Raw genomic sequence first — 24,469 nt, forward strand, 5'->3', positions numbered from 1 at the left:
TAGATATAAGAAGATGTGGTATGAGTGCCAATGAGACAACTCACCATCCAAGTCACAATTTGTAAAAAGTAAACCATTATAAGTCAAAGTAGAGTCTTCCAACACGAAGCCTTGGCTCACACCAAGCAGCAAGCTATAAAGGGCCCCAAAAGTGACTGGTGTAAAACCATTTAAACAGGAAAACCAACGGTCTAATCTATATAAAAACGAGAAACGAGAAACACTAATGATCCACATCAACAAACGACAACCACTGAACAACAGGTTCCTGACTTAGGACAGGTGCAAACAAATGCAGCGGGTTTAAACGTTTTAACAGCCGCCAACCTTAACCCTAACCTGAATGTAACATCACAACCTAGAAAGACACACTATAAAATATCAATTGAAATGGCTGAACACAATCAAAAGACATATTAACAAAAACAAGTAAACATACACTGAACGAATAGATTTGATCTATGACACAATGTAAATACAACATAGATAAAAAGGGGGGGAGATGTAAAACAACATCAAAACTATAACCTTGGACAAAATGGCGTTAAAAAGTCTATTCCAATATTCCAACAACGCGAACATGTGCATATATTCGAGATGTAGAGTTAGAAACAGAGACAACTATAATTTCATCGAGCATGAAGTTGCAAAAACCTCAAAAATAGAATGACTTTATAATTATAAAATATATTCAAAGACTTGCTGGTGAGTGTTGATTTATTCACTAAAGCAGACCCGTCGTCACAGCAGGCTCTTGCAAGGGTTGTTAAAGAAACCGCATCTGACTTGCAAGCACATTCTGCATACCCAACTTTAAATTGTCACTCGATTAGTACGAAATACAACATATTTTGCAAATGTTACTTGCAAGACTACAACTACTAAGTATCTACTACAGGATAAATATGGTAAACAGTATATTGGTGAATCAGAAATGCCTATAAGTGATTATCTTGTCATCAATGTCACAAACGTATGAACGGTCATCATAGTGACTATGAATGTGACACATACCCTCCTCTCAGTCGACATTTCAGATCCATTGACCACACTTAGGCAGATCTCAATCAACTGACTATTACTATCATTGTGTGTGTGTGTGTGTGTGTGTGTGTGTGTGTGTGTGTGTGAAAACCTATTTATATTAATGTGCCGAAAAACCTTCATAATTAAAACGAGCAATGATGGGGCGATCAAGACCAACAACACAGAATAACTTACTTTTTTTATTGTATTGAATTAATTTCTCTAGGTCCCAATCTTTGTCAATTTAACTTTTGAATAAATAATCACCTTGTAGCGCCATGGCATTTTGACATTGTTGGCCAAGTTTTTTCATACTTGATATAATACGTAGTACTCGAGCCACCAACCGTGTTAAGTTCGTGCTTTTGGTAGGGCTGGGTAAATTTATATTATCGTTTGGAAAAAGGATAAAATATACGATCATAGGATATAGCAGAAACATTCGTTATCTTTTTCATAGAATCAATTGGTTATATTTTCCGTTTGTTCTTTATATTTTAATAATTTAAAACAAACTTACTTTTTTTCAGGTTTTTATTTTCATGCAAACAAAGTAAATTAGACAAATATTCTGCACTTCTTTAGACAAATACAGGATCTAATGTAATACACTTGGATAAGAAGGAACGATGGTTTTGGTAACATTGCTTGTTCTGATAGTAACCGTCATCATCATTGAATTAAGATGTTTTTATTCAAAACCAGTGTATAGAAATTATGATGAGAAATTTCGGAATATAGCTGTTACATCAGAATATGTGTACATCGCAGACAACAGTAAAATAATTCAACTTGATTCATCGTTGATTCAATTAGACCAGAAATATGTTTTTAATGATGGTATGACCTCAATTCATTTTGAAAATTGGCTATTGGCTAGCCATAGCAATGAATCATTAATTGTTTGTAATTATAAATTAAATTACAATACATTGTGTTTGAAACTCAAACTAGATCTTAGTGTTGTTACTTCTAGTGCTGATCTGAAAAGTAATAAACCGTCTACTCAATATTTAACAACTACATTTAAAAACTCAAATATTTTAATCATAGCATCTTCAATGTGTTTATGGTATGTCTCATACGGGGGAAAATGCAATGCTATATCAAGTTATGATTTAGATAGTTTTCAACCATATGTAAGTCAAGGATTTCTAGAGTATGCTGTCGAGTATTTACAACAAGCAAAGCATGTTACATTCAAGGCTATTTTTAAAATGGAGAAGTTTATCTATTTTCTCTTCAATACAGAAGACGGACATTCAAAATTAGGAAAAATGTGTATAGATAATTATGATATGAAAACTAACACATTTGAAGACACACCTATTTTATGTTCACATGATGGCAAAAACTACACACTGGCCCAGGATGCTGTTCACTGGAAGGAATACCTGCTCGTTGGATTTAGTGATGATTCATTAAATGTAATCTGCAAATATAAGATTCAAAATATGGCAGAAAAGTTCATGGAATCCAGACAAGAACGATTAGAATGTCCATATGATACTGCAAATACATACTTCATAGAACAGAGACTACCAGGTTGGTGTTTCAATAAAACGTCAGGACTATGTCAAAATGAATTTTTAAATGTAAGTTAACCCAAGTATTCTCTTCATTTAATGATCAACACAAAGGACTTGAATGTGTTTTGTAAAATTGTTGGTATAAACGTATGAAAGACATGACATTTTCTATTAATATGAAATCTTGCACTTTATAAAACAATCTATATATAAATATATATAAAGAGAGAAGTCTATAAAAACCAGCAAGTACAAATATAGATCTGTATTTATGTACGAGTCAAATCCATATACAGCCTTATATTTGTGTCCAATTATACAAATACAAATCCATTTTTTTTCATAAAGTAGACTTTAAGTAATAAGTAATTAGTCGTGACTAGGGACAGGCACATATATAATGTTGCGGAGTAAAATATGCTTGCGAGAGGTGAACCATCCCCTAAATTGAGACCGATGGGTAACATCAGCACATATGAATAGACTGAACAAATCAATTTGAAAGGGTTTGACTCATCAGATAGGCAGAAACCACAAAAATCATCATACAAAAGACACACAAAAAAAGACAAAACGATCTGATAGTTCTAAAATCTGTACAGTTTGGCCTTCAAGGATAGGCTTGTTTGACTAGACTAAGTGTTTATTACTAAATTTTCTGTCTAGTTTAACTGTTAGAATATTTATTGATATGAAAAAAAATAATAACCGGATAATAAGACGAGTTATTGACCGCTAGATGCAAAACATATAAAAAAAAAAATATTTAAATTATGACTGCGAGAAACTGTAGGCTTCTATGAACACAGATTGACACGAATAACTTACCATGACATAAACTGATATCCAGTTCTTTCGAATATATAATTCATGTTGATGTATTTTACATGAAAAATATTTCATCAAACTGTATTACTTGTTCCTTCTCTCAAAATCACAAGGCGAAAAAAGTAGTCCCCTTGTTCATGGTGGGATTTATCCTGAATTGAATATTTTCCCCAACAGATGAGTATAAACGATTTTTCGAAAAGAAATCCAAGCGGATATGCTTTCCTCGAACCATTTACATCTTTTGACATTGGCTCGTGCCATTAAAGATATCCTCCGGAAATTGTTTTAGACGTTGGACATATAACAGGGCCATTATGAAGACACCACGACCAATTACCTAACACATTCATTAACCATATAAACAAAAGAGATATGTGCATATGGGGTGAATTGTACTTCTGTTGGTTTAAAAAATGCTTTAATATTTAATTGTTTGAACAAAATTAATTTAATTTAAAATGGCATATATAATGATAGCACCACACCAAAACTTTAAAAAAAATTTGATTAAGTCTAAAGGTATCATCAAAATTATATACCTTTGTGAATCTTTCAGTATTCTTGTCCAGAATTAACTGACGTAGACGACGGATTCTGTAATACAATCTTTTTTGGATCCGTAGAAGGAACACTACCTATAACGGACGATGAGATAGTTTACAGCGACGAGATCGATAAAGTTGGTTCCATAGTTAAACTTGGTATTTTAAGTTTTTCTACCCACTCGCTAATTTTTGCTGGAACAACGACAGGAAAGATTGGTAAAGTATGTTAATAGATTTCTCTAATTTTTAGCCAATTTATCTTTTTCTTCTAGATATTTTTTTTTCTATCATCGACATGCGGTTCTCTTGAAATCAATGTTTAATTGGGTTCAAATAGTTCAAATATAACGCCATCTTGTGTTGCATTCCTTTGAATTCACTATTGTGACGCTTTGAAAAAAGGCGATCTTACCTGAAAAAGTAGCTTTGCAGATTATTGAAACACGAGATAAAGCTTACCTCTATACATGTATAACGTCTTAAAATCAATAAAGAGACAGATTCTACTCCCGTTTATCACGATAAAGTGTACTTTTCCACTGTCGACAGGAGATGTATCGTATCATACCCAATGCATTGGTAGAATCTATGTCCAGATTTACATTTGTATATCTTTTCAAATTATCCTGCCTAAAGAGATTATTCAAACTTCTGCGATCATTTGGCGTCTTTTGTCTGCCTGCGAATTGAAAAGTAACGTTGTTAAGCATATTGATACTTACGCCATCGAAAGTCATTTTAACCAAGCATTACGTAACCTGGGTAGGTTTTTGCTTAATCTTTTTGTTAAAAATAATCAGGGCGGAATTTGAAGTTAGACGAGGACAATTATGTAAATATTCAAAAAAGGGCGACAGTGAAACTTGATTCATTTAAATGAATGTTTACCAATAATTTGATAATATTAATGCTTTATGCATACATTGTTTACCGGTCTCTTGTCACTTTTTAACGTGCTTTTGTAAATCAAGGGTGACACCAAAAAGCGTTCAAAAATAGTTTTAGGATGTAGCATTTAACCCACTATTTTCTTCGGAAAATTCCTGTACCTGGTCAAGACAGTTGTTTTCCATTCGTTCCGTTGGTTGATACAGTTTAACGTTTGATTTTGTCAGTTTTTACAGTTTCTCCCTTTTTAGCTCACCTGGCTGAAAGGGCCAAGTGAGCTTTTCTCATGACTTGGCGTCCGTCGTCCGTTTACTTTTACAAAAATCTTCTCCTCTGAAACTACTGGGCCAAAGATAACCAAACTTGGCCACAATCATCATTGGGGTATCTAGTTTAAAAAATGTGTCCGACGACCCGGCCCGCCAACCAAGATGGCCGACATGGCTAAAAATAGAACATAGGGGTAAAATGTAGATTTTGGCTTATATCTCTGAAACTAAAGCATTTAGAGCAAATTTGACATGGGGGTAAAATTGTTCATCAGGTCAAGATCTATCTGCCCTAAAATTTTCAGACAAATTAGACAGCCCGTTGTTGGGTTGCTGCCCCTTAGTCGGTAATTTTAAGAAAATTTTGCAGTTTTTGGTGATTATCTTCAATATTATCATAGATATAGATAAACTGTAAACAGCAATAATGTACAGCAAAGTAAGATCTACAAATAAGTCAACATGACAGAAATGATAAATTGACCCCTTAAGGAGTAATTGCCCTTATAGTCAATTTTTAACAATTTTTCATAATTTTTGTAATCTTTTACACAAATCTTCTCCTCTGAAACTACTGGGCCAAATAGAATCAAACTTGGCCACAATCATCATTAGGGTATTTAGTTTAAAAATGTGTCCGATGATCTTGCCCGCCGACCAAAATGGTCGACATGGCTGAAAATAGAACATAGGGGTAAAATGCAGTTTATGGCTTATATCTCTGAAACCAAAGCATTAAGTGCAAATCTGACAACTGGTAAAAACGTTCATCAAGTAAGATTCTATCTGCCCTGATATTTTCAGACGAATCAGACAACCCGTTGTGGGGTTGCAGCCCCTGAATTAGTTATTTTAAGGAAATTTTGCAGTTTTTGGAAATTATCTTGAATATTATTATAAATAGAGATAAACTGTAAACAGCAGTAATGGTCAGCAAAGTAAGATCTACAAATAAGTTAACATGACCAAAATTGTCAATTAACCCCTTAAGGAGTTATTGCCCTTTATAATCAATTTTTTACAATTTTTCGTAAATTTTTGTAATCTTTTATAAAAATCTTCTCCTCTGAAACTACTGGGCCAAATAGAATCAAACTTAGCCACAATCATCATAAGGGTATTCAGTTTAAAAAAGTGTCCGATGACCCTGCCTGCCAACAAAGATGGCCGACATGGCAAAAAATAGAACATATGGGGTCAAATGCAAGTTTTGTCTATTATTCTGATAACCGTTATAAAAAGAGGAAATCTGAAAAGGGTAAAATTGTTCAGAATGTTGAGCTCTACCAATTATCCATATACGTCAAAACAGTAAGACAATTTCCTGTAGGAGTTATTGCCCTTAAATGACAAATTTTACCACTTTTTTTCGATTTTTGCCTATTATCCTATCTTGATAACTATAAAAGATAGAGAGAAACTTTAAATTGCAAAAATGATCAGAAGGACAAGTTCTACAAATAAGTCTTATGGTTGAAATCATCAGTTGACTCCTTATTAGAGTTATTTCCCTTTGGTGCCGATTTGTACAATTTTTTTTGCGTTTTTGTCTTATATCTTAAAACTTATAATAGATAAAAGAAACTTAAATATACAAAAATGATCAGCAAGACAAGAGCTACAATTAAGATAAATGGCAGAAATTGTCCGACGACTCCTTATTTGAGTTATTGCCCTTTAATTATGATTTTTACCATTTTTTGTGGCGTTTTTCCTTGTATGATATTAATTATAATAAATGATGATAGAATCTTAAATAATCAAAAATGATAAGCAAGACGAGACCTACTAACAAGTCAAATTTTGCTGATATAATAAGTAGACTGTTACTCTTTATAGTAGTTTTTTCACCCTCTTTTGTGTTTAGAGCAAAAGCTATATAAGATCATGAAGATAGAGAGAAACTAAACAAACTTCAATGATCAGCAATATAAGATACAAAAAAAAACAGAGATTTTTGTCATTTATTCTATTCTCGTCTACAATGTTGGAGAGTGTCCCTTGTTGAATATGCATATAGACCAAGGTGAGCGACAAAGGCTCTTGAGAGCCTCTAGTTGAATTAACTTGGTATTTTTGTTAATACTTTTAAAGCACACAAAAACCAAATCAATACTGTTTTCAGGGGCGGATCAAACAATTAGTAAAAGGGGGATGTCAATGATTGTACATCAATATCAATGTCATCCTTATGTTACCAATATTAAAGGGATTTGAAATGCATGGCTGACATGCGGAGTCCAGAGATTAATTAGTTAATAAACGTATAACACTCTGTAATTGCTTTCAACATAACTAGGACTACCTCCGAGAAAATTACCAGCAAAATTTCAGTTTTCCTTCTGTCGTTTTGAAGAACTCAGTGGTTTTTGTTTTAATTTTTCAGTTTGTTAAGTCGAACTGGACACCAAAGCTCCTTAATAGAACTACCATGCTGCATCATAATTTATCACTAGAAACCTTTTTCGTAGGAAATATAATATATAACATGCATGTATACATGTAACTATATTTAAATATCACAGCAGTCGATCTAGAATATTTATACAGTTAGAATAAATTTTTTAGAATAACAACCTTAATGGGTTGTCATCTTTCTTGATATTACTGCTTTTATTTTTTTTTGTTTATCGTTCTTTTATTGCTGCACAATTACTAGGGAAACAGTTAGTAATTTTACAGATGTGACGTTGACTAAGCTCTTACCCTTGTTTAGATGTTGATGTACACGACTTCAAAGGAACGATTCGCAGCGACCATTCAACAATTAATGCTCAAAAACTATTAGGGTGCGTCTTATTTATGGTTTGTCAATGAATTGAACATTCCGTTACATCCACATATCTTTTTTAAATGGAATTGCTGGTCTTTTTTTTTAAAATTTGCAATTAAAGTAGCCATTGAACGTGTCCTTAGATGTGATAGGGTTATTGCACTAATATTGAGGAATATATTCAGATCATTATATCCTATATCACGAGCTTGTGCAATATGATATATTGCTACGGACAATATTAGTGAAATAACTCTTTAATGTTATAGTACCAACTATTCTTAACTGATGATGCTTGGTCCAAATCCTGCAGGTTAAGATGTGATTCCTTCAGTAAGTACGCAATGTCCATTTCCGCCATTTTATTTATCTCTCTTTTGCTTGAGCGCAAATAACGTTTGGAACGTTTCAAGTTATATACGTGCCAAACTAAAGGAGAACACTTAGATAGACAATAACTGTTTAGTGTCTTTAAATATCAGCTGTATTTGTACGAGGATAAGAAACAGGTGTAATGAGAGCTTCAGCGAGCTATTACTCCTGTTTCGAGCCGAATAAAAATACAGCTGATATCTAAAGACACTAAATAGTTATTGTCTTTATTTTGCAATTAATTTTGTACATTGCGTTTGCTTTAAAAGACAGAAAACTCACATTTATTGCATTTATTTTCGATTTAAAATCCTTTGAGACGTGCGTAGTAATATTAAAATAAAATCACACAATCAGCTGATGACCGGTACGCCGAAAAAAATCTAGCATGGTCAACATCGCTCAAAGTTAATAATCATCTATTATAACATAACAACTAATTTCAACAGTAAAAACAAAAAACAAAACATTGTCCGATTTAAGACAAAAGTTTTGATTTGTCCTACGCTTCAGAATTTCGAACTGTCTGTGCAATCACTGATTATTGACATTGTTGCATGGTTGATTTTGCGTGTTACACATTTACACATTCAAGTTTTGAACTCGAAGATTGGCGCTGTAGAAAATGGAGTTAATCCTGCTGTTCATGTTGATCTAGGAGCAGAAAGTGGGTTGCGGATCGGAGACTTGAACATTCACAGACGGAGCAATACGTCATTGGAATGCGATTGCAATACACATTCTGAGGTCACGAATATTCATACTACATATGTCAACATCAATGCACAAAAATGTTCCGGCAGTGGGCGGAGCTTTAAAGCGATATCTGTATAGTATACAAATACAAGCTTGCGATATCTGTTGGGCTGGAAATGTATAAGACACCCCATTGCAGGATAAAATGCAATATCAATCAAGATGAAATATTTTCAACACATCGAAAATGCTCATCGTTTAAGGTAAAGTAACCTAGAAAGGCAGACCGGTAAAAATATCGGCAAGTTTTATATTTGTTTTTACAAAGACATCTACATGACATTGTTGATACTATGTTATAGTTACATGCATTAAACAAATGTGCTACTATTTTTCGTATTGCATTAGCTTTATATTGGAAACTATAAACGTTATATTATAAACAATATTAGTATTAAAGAAAATAAAGATCAAAAGTAAATGAAATAAATATTTTCACTTTTCATTGTCAGATATATGTAGATGAAAGAAGAAGTAAGCAATTAGGAACATTTAACATCGTTCAACATTCGTTTCCAGTTTTAGATATACAAGTTCAGGACCAGAATGTGTATGTGTTGACTGAGAATACCGTAAGAATTTTTTACAATTTATGAATGTTGATAAACCTGTCATATATTTTGTAGAATGTAACCTAGATATATTTCTGAAATTGCACTCACTGCAAAATCGCTGAAAATAACTTCGTCAGAACTTCTGAACGTTTGTGGTACAACTGTTTTTTTTTTTAATGTTACTAGTTCAGTTTTATCGATAAATATAGTGATTACATGCCTGTTGCCCTTACATTGAATAATTTTGTATTTTAGGTCATAAATATCGCTGATAATGAGCCATGTCCCTCATATGTAACTTGCTTCGAATGTATGACATCAGAAAATCCGGCTTGTGGATGGGACATTTTTAATCCAAGGTAAACATCATGTGAATATCAGGGAAGGAATCATTAAACATAGTATTTACATTTAATTGGCGGGCATTTATTTTATTTATGTTTGAGTTTTTCCGTTACCTCATATATTGCTTATGTCCTGTAGAATAACAATTTTGAGATTATAATACGTTTCGTTGTCTTAATTTATGCTCTGAACCTGCGTCAGTATGATACGAACAGTGCCGAAAGTATCTTTTGGTCATATTTCATTTAGAACACTGATGGCAATAACTATTTACACGGGTGTCTGAATAATCTTCTGCAGGTTAATTGAGCACGTGAAATTTAGCAAATAATCAGGTGGCAACATTAGTCGATAATTGATATTCTTAGTATATGATCTCAACTCTAATCTCCTAAATCAATTCGGGATAAACAAACGAAGGTTCAAAACACTGAAGAAAACGTTTGAACTTCAAGTGGACAACATTAGATGCGTCGACAGAGTGAGGGTATTCTTATATAAATGGAAAAAACAAAAACATAGACAAAACTCGTTTGAGATCAATTAAAAATTTGGCAGCATTACGCAAATTATATTGCTGGTGGTTGCCTCATGCTGAACTGAACCACTTTTAAAATTACTGGCATGTTTAAGTATTTTATCATCAGATTCATCTTTGGTTTTAGAGCTACAGTGATACTAAGTGATTTAAGGGGCATTTTAAATAGTTACAGTACACGCAGATACTATTAATCATCTACAGATCTACGTTTATGCAAATTTAAACGACTCTACTAGTGCAATTCAATCTAAAACCTTGGCAAAAATAGTCAAACACTTTTTCATTATACTAATGCCAAGCGTGGTTGCACATATATAGATAGAGAAAGTTGAAGAAGAAACAACCAACTCTGGTTATAAAGACGATGTTATATAAACTGACAGCTTCAACATTTGTTTTTGCAGTTTTAAGACGACAGGTTTGCTACGTTACCTGGACAGGTTTTCCTGTTGACAGTCGACGACTATATGTTTTGCTATACATATTGTCAAAATTCAATTCCAATTTGAACGACAGTTACTAAGTAAACGTTAATGCATTTATAGGACTTAGATTTAAATAATGGATACAAGATATACAGTATATAGTGTGCAAAGTCAGGTTATGTGGTATGTTTGTGAATGAGTCAACAATCAACCGTGGGCATGAAAAATGTATGAACAATTGCAGGTGACGAAATTTGTTAAAGCGCATTATGTTTACAAAAAAAGACGTAGAGATATTCATAAACAGTTTCTCAATCAGCATCAATGCAATTTATACATGGATTTTTTACGACAATTAATTTAAGACAACTCTTATATTGAAACGTTTAATCACCTTTCACTTTAAACATTATTACAATTCAAAGATGATAATGTATATTAAGGATGCTGTATATAACAATAAATTCAATATGTCAAAATCAAGACTACAACTGAAAGAATGAAGATTAGTTTGAAAATGACAGACACTTTTTCCATCGAACGAACGAAAGAAGAAGGAGGGAAATGTTTGCCTTGTCACAGCCCGCTTTTAGATACGTGTTACAAGGGATCTCCATGAACAATAGGTCGATTGATTAATTTATTTATTTATTGAATGTCGCTTGTTCAACGTTCAACGGAAAAAATATCACATACTGTGGATTAATCATTATTCGTTGGATTCCAACGTTAATTTTGTGGGAAGAGGTGAACCACGAATTTAAATATTCAACGAATTATAAATTTTGTAATAGACATGTATGCCGACTTTGGCAAAAGCACGAAATTAAATATCTACGAAAATGTAAGTTTTCCTCAATCCACGAAAATTGGTACCCTCGAATATAAATGATTCCACAGTATATTTAGGATTTAGTCGACAAGAAGGGCGGAAAAATTGAACTGCAAATGGAACATGGGAATTAAAAAAAGGAGAAAAGAGAAAAATGTTTGCCTTTTTTCAGCCCAATTTCAGCTACTTGCTACAAGGATTCTTTAACATGCTGAAAACTCCTACACGAATCACTGATTAACACCATGTCATGCCAACTAGTCGTGACTGTGTATTTTCATATAAATCAGAGACCAACGAAACAATAAAACAACATGAATTTAATAGGTAGATCAACCAGCAAGAAGGATGGGAAAATGAACAAATGCTGTAAAGAGTGGGTAATACTTGCAACAAGTCATTTACGGACCCCTCAAATGGTTTTTGCAAGTATTGTTTATAGTGGAGAGTGCAAAGCGAACACCCTCATGATTAAATGTCATAATTCCGATCTAACGTAGCTAGCTACTTATACACCAACACCTTCAAATTGAGGTCAAACTGTGGAAAAAATTTACTACCGCATTGTCCATTGACGGCCATATTTCAATTCTAAATACAACCTTTTTTTTCACTGTACGTTCAAATTCTTAACAGAAAAGCATCGGTAATATATAAACAATGCAGCCCTAAAGTTGCTCTTTTGTTAAGTTAACCGTAAGGGTGTTTTCCATAAATGTGCATCTTTTTCACAACAGTTATACGTTATATTTTGAATAATATAGAAAGCTCTAAATTGTAGCTGCATGGTCAATCCTGATCGTTCAACTTGGTGGCTGCCATCTATTGGCCGACAATGTCTTCAAGTCAAAACAAAAGAACTGGTGATCAATGAAACTACAGACAATGTCAGTAATTTTATTATATCTTATTGTTTGGTGTAAATAAGCTGAAGTAAAATTTGGAAATTATACATGATATCGACAGTAATGTAGATTAATTTAGATGTAATAACATTAAATTACATTTTACCTACTTTCCACTGATAGTAAATTAAATTTAGTCTTAAACAGTCATTTTGATCTTAATAACATCTGCAACTTCTCAACGATAAATTATAAAGTCATGGTTAGTCTTTCAGTAATTTGTCAGACTTATCCACTGCCGTATATTCAGTACCGTTTAAATAGTTTGGTTGCAATAACTTCAGTACTGTTCAGTAGCTTTTCAGACAATTTAGTATGAATAACAACTGCTGCTGAACAGTCTGAACATCGACAGAACATGACTACAAGTGAGTTGTCTGATCAGTACTAAATTTACCGCAGTGAATAACATAGACAAGTCTAAACATTTTTCTTAAAAGACTGAAAATATTCTTATAATATAATGCTCATTCGTTTAAGAGCTGTGCAGACCCAATTGACCGTTTCAGATCAAAATTGGTTTACTTGTGAATTTTAGCCTCACAAATAAACCGACGGTGACCTATAGTTGTTAATTTCTGTGTCATTTGGTCTCTTGTGGATAGTTGTCTCATTGGCAATCATACCACATCTTCTTTTTTATATATCTGTAGGAGTATTGAAAATTGGTAACTTGATAATTTCCAGAACGCTTGTTCCGATTGATACTACATAAAAACAAATTGGTGTAATCTAGAGCTAGATATTTGAGTTGTATCAAGAGACAAATGTTGACGAACAGTGTTGACCCTTGTTTTTCATTGATTAATGTTATAATACATTTGATGAATGACGGCTTCCCTGGAGAGTATTACGCAAGAATCATGAGATGAAAAATATTGTAGTTTATGTTCATGTTTATAATCAAACATCCCTATGAAGTTGAGGTTATAATGTCTTTGAGTTTCTGTTGTGAGGTGTTTTTAAGTTAACTACATATTTATCTGTTAATTGTTAAAAATATAGGATTTTCACATGTTTTTAGTTTCAGTAAATTAACAAATTATTTTGAATTAAGGTTGCTGGGTTGTCTTCCTCCATCTTAGATTTTGAAATAGCAGATAACAATCGGTCTAGATCTTTAATGAAATGTAGAAATTTCGAGAGTAATATGTAATTCATGTGTAAGACTTTTCATGTTGATAAAGAAAATTATGTGTTTTATCATATGTACGGCTGCATTTGACAAAAACACAATATTTTTGTTTGATTCATTTTTTTTGAAACTTTGCCACATAAGGGGAGATAACTCAGATAACACGTTATAATTGCATGCGTCAGAAGCGCTTTTCTGGACTTAACTGCACCAGGAACGCTCAAAGCCGAATATTTTAAAGCCAAGGATGTATAAAAACCGAAACAATTGGAGAGCTATATGACCAGTAAGATCATAAAACATTAGTCAAATCCATATAGGTCAACTTTGCCTGAGGGAGTTGAAACCTTAGTTTCTTATAATTTCAAAATGTATTAACGGACATTTGGAAAAGGTTTGTTATAGTTGTTATAAATCATGTCAGTACCGAAGTACTGACTAATGAGTTAATGATATCCTCGATGATTGATAGGCATCAAGCAGAGGTATCGACCTAGTGCTGTAAAAATGAAAACAACATTTAATTTAATAGACGATTTAAACATGCGTGAGAGTCTATAATCTTGAAATTTATGATACACAAATTTCAATAGCAGACATGTACAGTATGTCAAATTGATTGAACCCCTATACATGTTATACATATTATAGAAGTTGTTGATCTGAAGATGATTTTTTCTGATTTTAGGATTTTTACCTAATATCCGTTTTTCTTTTTTTAGTTTTAGCGTCCCAATTTAAGAAACAACAAAGTATTTAGCGTATTTCTTTATTTAAATTTTCAAATCTACGATAGTTAAATGAATCTATAAATAGCAAAATAGCCAAGATGATCAACAACTCAAGTTATATATATATACAAGTCAAGGGATTGAAATCGCAAGTGAACTTCATGAAGGAATTGTCACAATGACAACTTTTTCGTCACATTTATATAATTAAGGAGATGAGGCATGATTGCCAATAAAACAACTGTCTATCAGATACCAAATTGCCTGTAATCTTCTAATAGGAAACAAAACAGCAAAGATAACAATCAAGACAAAGATTTTAGACCACAAAGTGTCCATTTAATCCAAATACAATTTTCAATTTCATGCAAAAATGCCAGATGAACAGTATAAGATCATTCGAGCCTCTTGTTGTAAAGGAAAAGAGGAGTTATACAATATAGTTTTTTTGAAATTGTGGAATCGGACATGACATGTAGAGTGTTGAAGTTTTAATAGTATTACACATAATGTGAAAGAGAGATGTAAGATATCAAAGGGACATTCAAACTCATAAGTTGAAAACAAAATTATAATGCCATGGCAATACTTGCTTTAATGATATAGGAATAGATCTTTATGAAATTCAAGAAGCCGAATCTCTTTGACATCGCTACTTGAGTCATTTTAATTTACTTTACGTTGGACGTTCTTCATGTTCTTTTTATAGACTTTTGTAAATTTTCTATATCGATTATACAGAAATAAATACTTGTTTCTCTTAACAAAGAACGGCGTTCTCTTTTCTAAAACTATTTATTTCTCCTCGTTGTTCATGTGGGACTCCAAGGGTTGTTGATAATTTCCTGTTCTTTTTGTTCAGTAGTCCAAATAATGTTTGGTATATAAAACATTGTAAACGTGTGATATGTCGATTTAAGTCGTATATCATCGTAGTCATGCTAAAAGAGTTTTGCTTTAAAATCACGATCTTGCAAAAGAAGGCGGCGTAATGTGAAAAGCACGTCAGTAGCGTTTGACATTTCACTAAACAAAATACGATAACCTAGTGTTGATCAGACACTGCATACTGTATTTTAAATAGAATGATTCAAATGATACATTTAGCATATGTTTATGCTAATCAAGCTCTGCAAAGATACGGACCCTTTGAAGGTTACTATTATATTAATTTCTAAAAAAATATGACAGATAGGACTTACAACATATATAACCGCTTGTCAGTAGAGCTTCCGGTGTACTGTCATTCAAAAACGGCTTCTTAAATCCCGGTTTGTCTTAGTGTTCTAGCATTCCCATTTTGTGTTCTTGTTCATGAGAGAAATAAAAAAGAAAGTAAAAAGAGCACACTAAATTAAGCCGTTTGTAAAACAAATAGGATAAGATATAAGAATCGCTATAAAGTAGTTCTTTAAAAATAGGGCACCTGAAGCAACTGTCAAATGATTAAGTGTAATTTATTGATTTTAGTTAAGTAATAAATTTCAGTACGAATATTAATGTAATTCAAAATTCAAATAGTTTTAGTTACTAAATAGTTAAAATGGCTTTAATTTTTTACAAAGCAAAAACATTAATTTCACCAGCAAAACATTTATAAATAAAACGGGTATATTTGTACGTTACTTGTGAACAAATAACAATCCACATAATCATAAAGTCTAACTAAACTGATCATAAATTAAGACTTAAGTTAAACTTAAACTTCAAGTTTGTGACATCTGCTGATTTTTTTTCCAGGACCATCTTGAATACATTCAAGTTCAACTATTGTTTGATCCAGATATTTTATTTTATGACGTCATTTGTAGAAATAAATTTAGTGATGGTCAGATGATGAAGTCATATGAACATTATGAATGTTTTTTGTCGGTTGGCGATGGTAATTATATATTTAGTAATCTTGAAAAAAAAACACCATTCAACAAGTATACATGTACATTCATTTATACATACATTTATGGGCATCGTACGAATAACGATAGTTGTATTACTAATAGCTTGTAAAAAAAAATATTAGCTTGCGCAAATCAAAAGATCTAAGATGCTGTTGATAAATTGTTGAATAACTAAGTATATATATGTAACACTCATGAACGTGTCCATCCCCCCAAACGTGTCCGATTCCCCCAAACGTGTCCATATAATGTCACTGAACTCCAAAACATGTCAAGTTGTAAAAGGGCGCTAAAGCGTGTCATTTTTATAAACGCCAAAATCGTGTCCATTTTTATAAAAACGCCCAAACGTGTCCCCCGTTATTTGGTTATTGCTCTTTCATTGACGAATACTCCTTTTACTGTCTCATTGCAAATTTAAATATAGTCCTTTAGGCCTTTATCAAACTAACAGTATAACCCGTGCCAAAGTGGAGCCTCCGTTCGGCTATGTGGGATGTAAAAGTACGCAGCAATGTCATGTTATAATGTGGATATTTCCCACTCTCTGTACATTAAAATCCTTGTAACAACTCTTTTAGGGTGCCGTCGGTGGTATGCTGCAAGGCAACATTTTTGTCCTTTTACATATTCCCTTATTATCTAGTGACAGTTAGAATTTAGTTTATTTCAAACGGTCTCTATTATATTAAGGGGAATGAAGGAGTGTCATACTGAAGTCCCGAAAAATAAAAGCAGTCTTTCCCCGCTCCCAAAAATTATTATTTAATTCCGAGTCCCGATTAGTGTAAATTCCTAATAACCGTACAAATTTCGGCCCAATCCCAAAATATTATTTATTTATTATTATTTAATTCCGAGTCCCGATTAGTGTAAATTCCTAATAACCGTACACATTTAGGCCCAATCCCAAAATATTCTTCCACCTCTCATCATAGAACTTACCTTTAGTATTTATTATTAATATGTTGTCGTCCTGATAATGCATGAAATATTTGCCACCGGACGTAATGTCTCTTGTTTGTGTGTCTTTAAGTGATGCTTGAAACCCAAAATTTATAATTTAAACCTGAATACCAGTTTGTAATTTCAAGAACTTTTAAAAAATCTGAACTGTTGAAAAAAATGAAAACACCTCTGCAGGAAGCCGGCCGTGTACTATCCTCATACATGATTAATATAGTAAGGCATCACCGCAGTTTATTAGTACAAAATAATTAACTTAGTAAACGAATAATTTAAATGTACTAATCTAATTTTTACGTTCGCTCTAAATACTTGGCACTAGACATTAAGCAAGCAACAGTCACGTTTGGAGGAATCGGACACGGTGGGGGGAATCGGACACGTTTGGGGGGATGGACACGTTTGGGAGTGTTACATATATATATATATTAATACAATATTACATAAATGGACCATGCATGTTCCTTGTCGTTCACATAATGATGAATATCAAATGAAAATAAAAATCATATCAAAATTAATAGTGATATTTGGTTATAATAGCTGAAAATAAATTTAGAAGAAATAATGGAGAATATTTGTACTAGAAGTTAACTTTTTTCACTTGATAACTTAAAATTTAGTTCTTATAATTCCAATTACAAATATTTGTGTAATTTTGAATTTTTCTATTTAAAAAAAAATACATATAAAGACACAATTTGACAGAATTAGATATCGCAGAACAAGAAAAACATATTATCAAAAGGAAAATGATAAACAACAATTCACAAAGACAATCTCAGAAAACTAGATATCACACAAGACACAAATCTTCCCCGTAAGTGACACTCCATATATTACTTTTGTTAAAACCAAACGACAAGTTATATCATGGGTTTAAATTAAACATCTTTATATTGTATATAGTGTGTTCAAACCATGATTGCTTTAATTTCCTTTCAGAACCATTCCATTTGAATGTGACATTTAACTCTACGGAAGTCATCATAGCATCAACAACTGTAAATGTAATTAAATGCTCTGCGTTCCACAGGTATGTGAAATGTGAAAAGGGTAAATGATTTATGCACAATAAAATTAACATCATACGTTCATTCATTAGGATGATACATATATTTAGGTCTTTCCACTTTCCTCAGGTAAGAAAGACCTTTAGATTTTGTTCTGATTATTTATTTTTCTTCCGCTACTTTTTGATCTTGAGATTTTTGGTACATCGGATATCGAATAATGAATACGTTTACGCTTACTCCTTCGCAACCGTAGAAGAAATCGACAGAATTATTTTTGCAAATTGCTCGTTATATCCTAAGGATGTTTTCTTCGAAGCAATACAGAAACTCCATATGAGAGTTATTTCCCCTTCTGTATTTTACAAAGCTATAGATAATTATTACTCATGAACTGTAATCTATAGAGGTCAATTTTAATTTGATGTCCTTGGTCCACCAAAAGACATTTGAGGTCAAGGTCATGATCTAAATTTTAACTAGTGATTGTTTTAACTTTTCATCACAAAACGTAATAAATAATGATAAGATTTTTACCAAATTGTTCGTTGTGACATTGGTCGAAAGAGGACCGTCCCTTTTAAAAGGAATTTTTGCCCAGGAAAGTTGTATGGAGATATAATTAATGAACCATACATAGTAGATACCAAGGGTATATTGATTTGAGATCCTTTCTTTATGGCCTTGAAATTGAGGTCAAGGTCAAATGAGAATTTGACTTTCTAGATCTTGACCTTTATTATAACTTCATACTGGTTCATGATAAAGTCATTGAATTTTTTTCATTAGGTTTAGAGATTTCTAACCTTGAAAAATGCCATCCTTATGTGATCTTGAGTCAACCGGAAGTAGCATTATTTACACTTCTTTCAGGTAAAAGTACATAAAAAACAAATACATTTTTTAATCGGCATTTATAAACCTATTATTTCAAACCGGATGTCATCTTCTGGAAACCGGAAGTAGCAAATTATCCCCTTTAATTCCGGTAAAAGTATATCAAAATCATATATTTTTGGAATCAGTGTGAAAAAAGCTATCTTTTAATACCGGAAGTGACATGTTCTTAACCGGAAGTAGCAAATTATATCCCTTATTTTAGACAAAAGTACAAAGAAAACATATATTTTGGGAATCAGTATGAAGAAACTTTTGATTTGACGCTGGAAGTAGCTTAGATTAAACCGAAAGTGACTTCTTATCTTTGATTTTGAAATTCAATGTTTGAAAGACTTCTCTGAACAATTGGTTTCTTATTTCATCTTCTTCTTCTATCAATACAGAGTCGGACTCTTCTTGGGTATAAAATGACTCTTGCTCGTTTAATCATGAGGCCTTTCCTCCTCCATTCTAAAATCCAGCAGTAGCTATTTACAATATTTATATACAAATTAAAAGTATGTACATCTGGGATCTATGGAGTTTTAGATGTGTGAAGCTCATGTCAAGGCTTCAGGCAGAATACTAAGGCTACCCTTGAACTCTTCTAATGTAGATGATGTTAGGAAGAGAAAAATCAAGGAAATAACGTTATAATAAAATTTATATGTAGATTCTTTCACAACTTCCCGTTCACTTAACCACTCAATATAAATACATGTTCAAATTTAGAAATGCTATAATTATCTAGCATTTAAAATAGTAAACAATTAATTTAAGATAGTGGACAAACGTCGCAGACAACGGGGGACCGTAGAAAAACCTCTTTATCTAATTATTCAATTGAATGCTGGGAAACATGTTCCAAACGGATATTGCTGCAAAGTAACACAGCACAATATCAATAAACTTGTGGTTTTCTAAGAATTATGACACTAGACAGAACTGACATATTTTCGCGGTCTGATTTTATTTTGACTGAGTATGATCTTCATCAGGAATTCACAAATCCAAATATGAAAAAGTCAAGAATGAATCAATACTAGTATATGTTAAGAGATAGATACATTCGTGGATATTTAATTTTGTGGTTTTTCTAAATTTTGCATACGCTCGTTGAACATCTAAATTCGTGGTTTATCTATACCCACGAAATCCACGTAATTGGCATCCCATGAATATATATGAATCCACAGTAGTAGATTCAATGCTTGATTTAATACATTGACCCCCGATATTTATATGCATATGTCGTTAATGTGAAGTTTCATAAGCATTTTATAATTAAGAGTACATGCTTTAATTCAATACATGGAGTTTCAATATATATATAAATATATACAAGTCTAAATTGAAAACAACGTTCAAACCTATGATTGCGTTGGATAAAAACCGCAATTTTTATACGAGTGCATGCAAAACTAATTTCTTGGTAGAGAGGTCTAAATACAGCACAAACAACATTTTCCAAAAGACCTAACAAGTGAAAAAGTATATTTTAACAAAACGCATTTGACTAGCAGGTCGAACAATGGATGTTCTTAAACCCTGCTGACTGCCATTGGCGATTGCCAAATAAACGGGTCACCAGATGTAACAAAATGGATCTTAACTATTAATTTAATACCAAACAGAAAACAATAAACTTGCGGAAAAGATGGTATACCGCAAACAAAAGGTGCAAAAATTAGTACTCCATATCCGGATTACGACAATTAATGTCTCTTCAGTGATGTTAGGAATCGAAACGGTATTTGGAAGGCCATATAATTTACCTCAATTTAGGATAGACTCTTGAATTTTGAAGAGTCGAAATAGGATGAACGGATCATATAAACCCGAAGGCAAATATAATACAAGCCCAAACGAAAAAATATAAACAAGTCTAAATTGAAAACAACGTTCAAACCTATGATTGCGTTGGATAAAAACCGCAGTTTTTATACGTGTGCATGCAAAACTAATTTCTTGGTAGAGGGGTCTAAATACAGCACAAACAACATTTTCCAAAAGACCTAACAAGTGAAAAGTATATTTTAACAAAACGCATTTGACTAGCAGGTCCAACAACGGATGTTCTTAAACCCTGCTGACTGCCGTTGGCGATTGCCAAATAACCGCATTACCAGATGTAACAAAATGGATCTTAACTATTAATTTAATACCAAACAGAAAACAATAAACTTGCCGAAAAGATGGTATACCGCAAACAAAAGGTGCAAAAATTAGTACACCATATCCGGATTTGGACAATTAATGTCTCTTCAGTGATGTTAGGAATTGAAACGGTATTTGGAAGGCCATATAATTTAACTCAATTTAGGATAGACTCTTGAATTTTTAAGAGTCGAAATAAAATGATCGGATCATATAAACCCGAAGGCAAATATAATATAAGCCCAAACGAAAAAATATAAACAAGTCTAAATTGAAAACAACGTTCAAACCTATAATTGCGTAGGATAAAAACCGCAATTTTTATACGTGTGCATGCAAAACTAATTTCTCGGTAGAGGGGTCTAAATACAGCACAAACAACATTTTCCAAAAGACCTAACAAGTGAAAAAGTATATTTTAACAAATGCATTTTACTAGCAGGTCGAACAACGGATGTTTTTAAACCCTGCTGACTGCCATTGGTGATTGCCAAATAAACGCATCACCAGATGTAACAAAATGGATCTTAACTATTAATTTAATACTAAACAGAAAACAATAAACTTGCGGAAAAGATGGTATACAGCAAACAAGAAGGTGCAAAAATTAGTACACCATATCCGGTTTCGACAATTAATGTCTCTTCAGTGATGTTAGGAATCAAAACGGTATTTGGAAGGCCATATAATTTACCTCAATTTTGGATAGACTCTTGAATTTTGAAGAGTCGAAATAGGATGAACGGATCATATAAACCCGAAGGCAAATATAATACAAGCCCAAACGAAAAAATATAAACAAGTCTAAATTGAAAACAACGTTCAAACCTATGATTGCGTTGGATAAAAACCGCAATTTTTATACGTGTGCATGCAAAACTAATTTCGTGGTAGAGGGGTCTAAATACAGCACAAACAACATTTTCCAAAAGACCTAACAAGTGAAAAGTATATTTTAACAAAACGCATTTGACTAGCAGGTCCAACAACGGATGTTCTTAAACCCTGCTGACTGCCATTGGGGATTGCCAAATAAACGCATCACCAGATGTAACAAAATGGATCTTAACTATTAATTTAATACCAAACAGAAAACAATAAACTTGCGGAAAAGATGGTATACCGCAAACAAAAGGTGCAAAAATTAGTACACCATATCCGGATTTCGACAATTAATGTCTCTTCAGTGATGTTAGGAATCGAAACGGTATTAGGAAGGCCATATAATTTACCTCAATTTAGGATAGACTCTTGAATTTTGAAGAGTCGAAATAGGATGAATGGATCATATAAACCCGAAGGCAAATATAATACAAGCCCAAACGAAAAAATGTAAACAAGTATAAATTGAAAACACTCTGATTGCGTTGGATAAAAACCGCAGTTTTTATACGTGTGCCTGCAAAACTAATTTCTTGGTAGAGGGGTCTAAATACAGCACAAACAACATTTTCCAAAAGACCTAACAAGTGAAAAAGTATATTTTAACAAAACGCATTTGACTAGCAGGTCGAACAACGGATGTTCTTAAACCCTGCTGACTGCCATTGGCGATTGCCAAATAAACGGATCACCAGATGTAACAAAATGGATCTTAACTATTAATTTAATACCAAACAGAAAACAATAAACTTGCCGAAAAGATGGTATACCGCAAACAAAAGGTGCAAAAAATAGTACACCATATCCGGATTTCGACAATTAATGTCTCTTCAGTGATGTTAAGAATCGAAACGGTATTTGGAAGGCCATATAATTTACCTCAATTTAGGATAGACTCTTGAATATTGAAGAGTCGAAATAGGATGAACCGATCATATAAATCCGAAGGCAAATATAATACAAGCCCAAACGAAAAAATTTAACAAGTCTAAATTGAAAACAACTTTCAAACCTATGATTGCGTTGGATAAAAACCGCAATTTTTATACGTGTGCATGCAAAACTAATTTCTTGGTAGAGGGGTCTAAATACAGCACAAACAACATTTTCTAAAAGACCTAACAAGTGAAAAAGTATATTTTAACAAAACGCATTTAACTAGCAGGTCTAACAACGGATGTTCGTAAACCCTGCTGACTGCCATTGGCGATTGCCAAATAAACGGATCACCAGAAGTAACAAAATGGATCTTAACTATTAATTTAATACCAAACAGAAAACAATAAACTTGCGGAAAAGATGGTATACCGCAAACAAAAGGTGCAAAAATTATTACACCATATCCGGATTTCGACAATTAATGTCTCTTCAGTGATGTTAGGAATTGAAACGGTATTTGGAAGGCCATATAATTTACCTCAATTTAGGATAGACTCTTGAATTTTGAAGAGTCGAAATAAAATGATCGCATCATATAAACCATAAGGCAAATATAATACAAGCCCAAACGAAAAAATGTAAACAAGTCTAAATTGAAAACAACGTTCAAACCTATGATTGCGTTGGATAAAAGCCGCTATTTTGATACGTGTGCATGCAAAACTAATTTCTTGGTAGAGGGGTCTAAATACAGCACAAACAACATTTTCCAAAAGACCTAACAAGTGAAAAAGTATATTTTAACAAAACGCATTTGACTAGCAGGTCGAACAACGGATGTTCATAAACCCTTTTGACTGTCATAGGCGATTGCCAAATGAACGGATCACCAGATGTAACAAAATGGATCTTAACTATTAATTTAATGCTAAACAGAAAACAATAAACTTGCGGAAAAGATGGTATACCGCAAAAAAAAGGTGCAAAAATTAGTACACCATATCCGGATTTCGACAATTAATGTCTCTTCAGTGATGTTAGGAATCGAAACGGTATTTGGAAGGCCATATAATTTACCTCAATTTAGGATAGACTCTTGAATTTTGAAGAGTCGAAATAAAATGATCGGATCATATAAACCCGAAGGCAAATATAATACAAGCCCAAACGAAAAAATATAAACAAGACTAAATTGAAAACAACGTTCAAACCTATGATTGCGTTGGATAAAAACCGCAATTTTTATACGTGTGCATGCAAAACTAATTTCGTGGTAGAGGGGTCTAAATACAGCACAAACAACATTTTCCAAAAGACCTAACAAGTGAAAAAGTATAT

The 24,469-nt window shown here is 32.7% G+C and overlaps 2 protein-coding genes across 2 annotated transcripts in view; both read left to right on the top strand.

Annotated features, from left to right (window-relative positions):
* Positions 1-2,113: 2,113 nt before the first annotated feature.
* LOC127712353 (plexin-A4-like) lies at positions 2,114-9,906 on the top strand. Its single transcript, XM_052219101.1, has 4 exons — positions 2,114-2,621; positions 3,943-4,152; positions 9,442-9,561; positions 9,799-9,906. The coding sequence occupies exons 1-4, from the start codon at positions 2,244-2,246 to the stop codon at positions 9,904-9,906; spliced, it is 816 nt and encodes a 271-aa protein (XP_052075061.1). The 5' UTR covers positions 2,114-2,243.
* A 6,096-nt stretch (positions 9,907-16,002) lies between these two features.
* The window catches only part of LOC127700092 (plexin-2-like), a 40,318-nt gene continuing 31,851 nt past the window's right edge, over positions 16,003-24,469 (top strand). Inside the window, exons 1-2 of the mRNA XM_052203559.1 lie at positions 16,003-16,339; positions 18,267-18,357. Coding sequence (XP_052059519.1) covers positions 16,291-16,339; positions 18,267-18,357 — 140 coding nt within the window. The 5' untranslated portion in view covers positions 16,003-16,290. The remainder of the gene's footprint in view (positions 16,340-18,266; positions 18,358-24,469) is intronic.

This window comes from Mytilus californianus, unplaced genomic scaffold, assembly GCF_021869535.1.
Source record: "Mytilus californianus isolate M0D057914Y unplaced genomic scaffold, xbMytCali1.0.p SCAF_1, whole genome shotgun sequence".
In the NCBI taxonomy this organism is placed as follows: domain Eukaryota; kingdom Metazoa; phylum Mollusca; class Bivalvia; order Mytilida; family Mytilidae; genus Mytilus; species Mytilus californianus.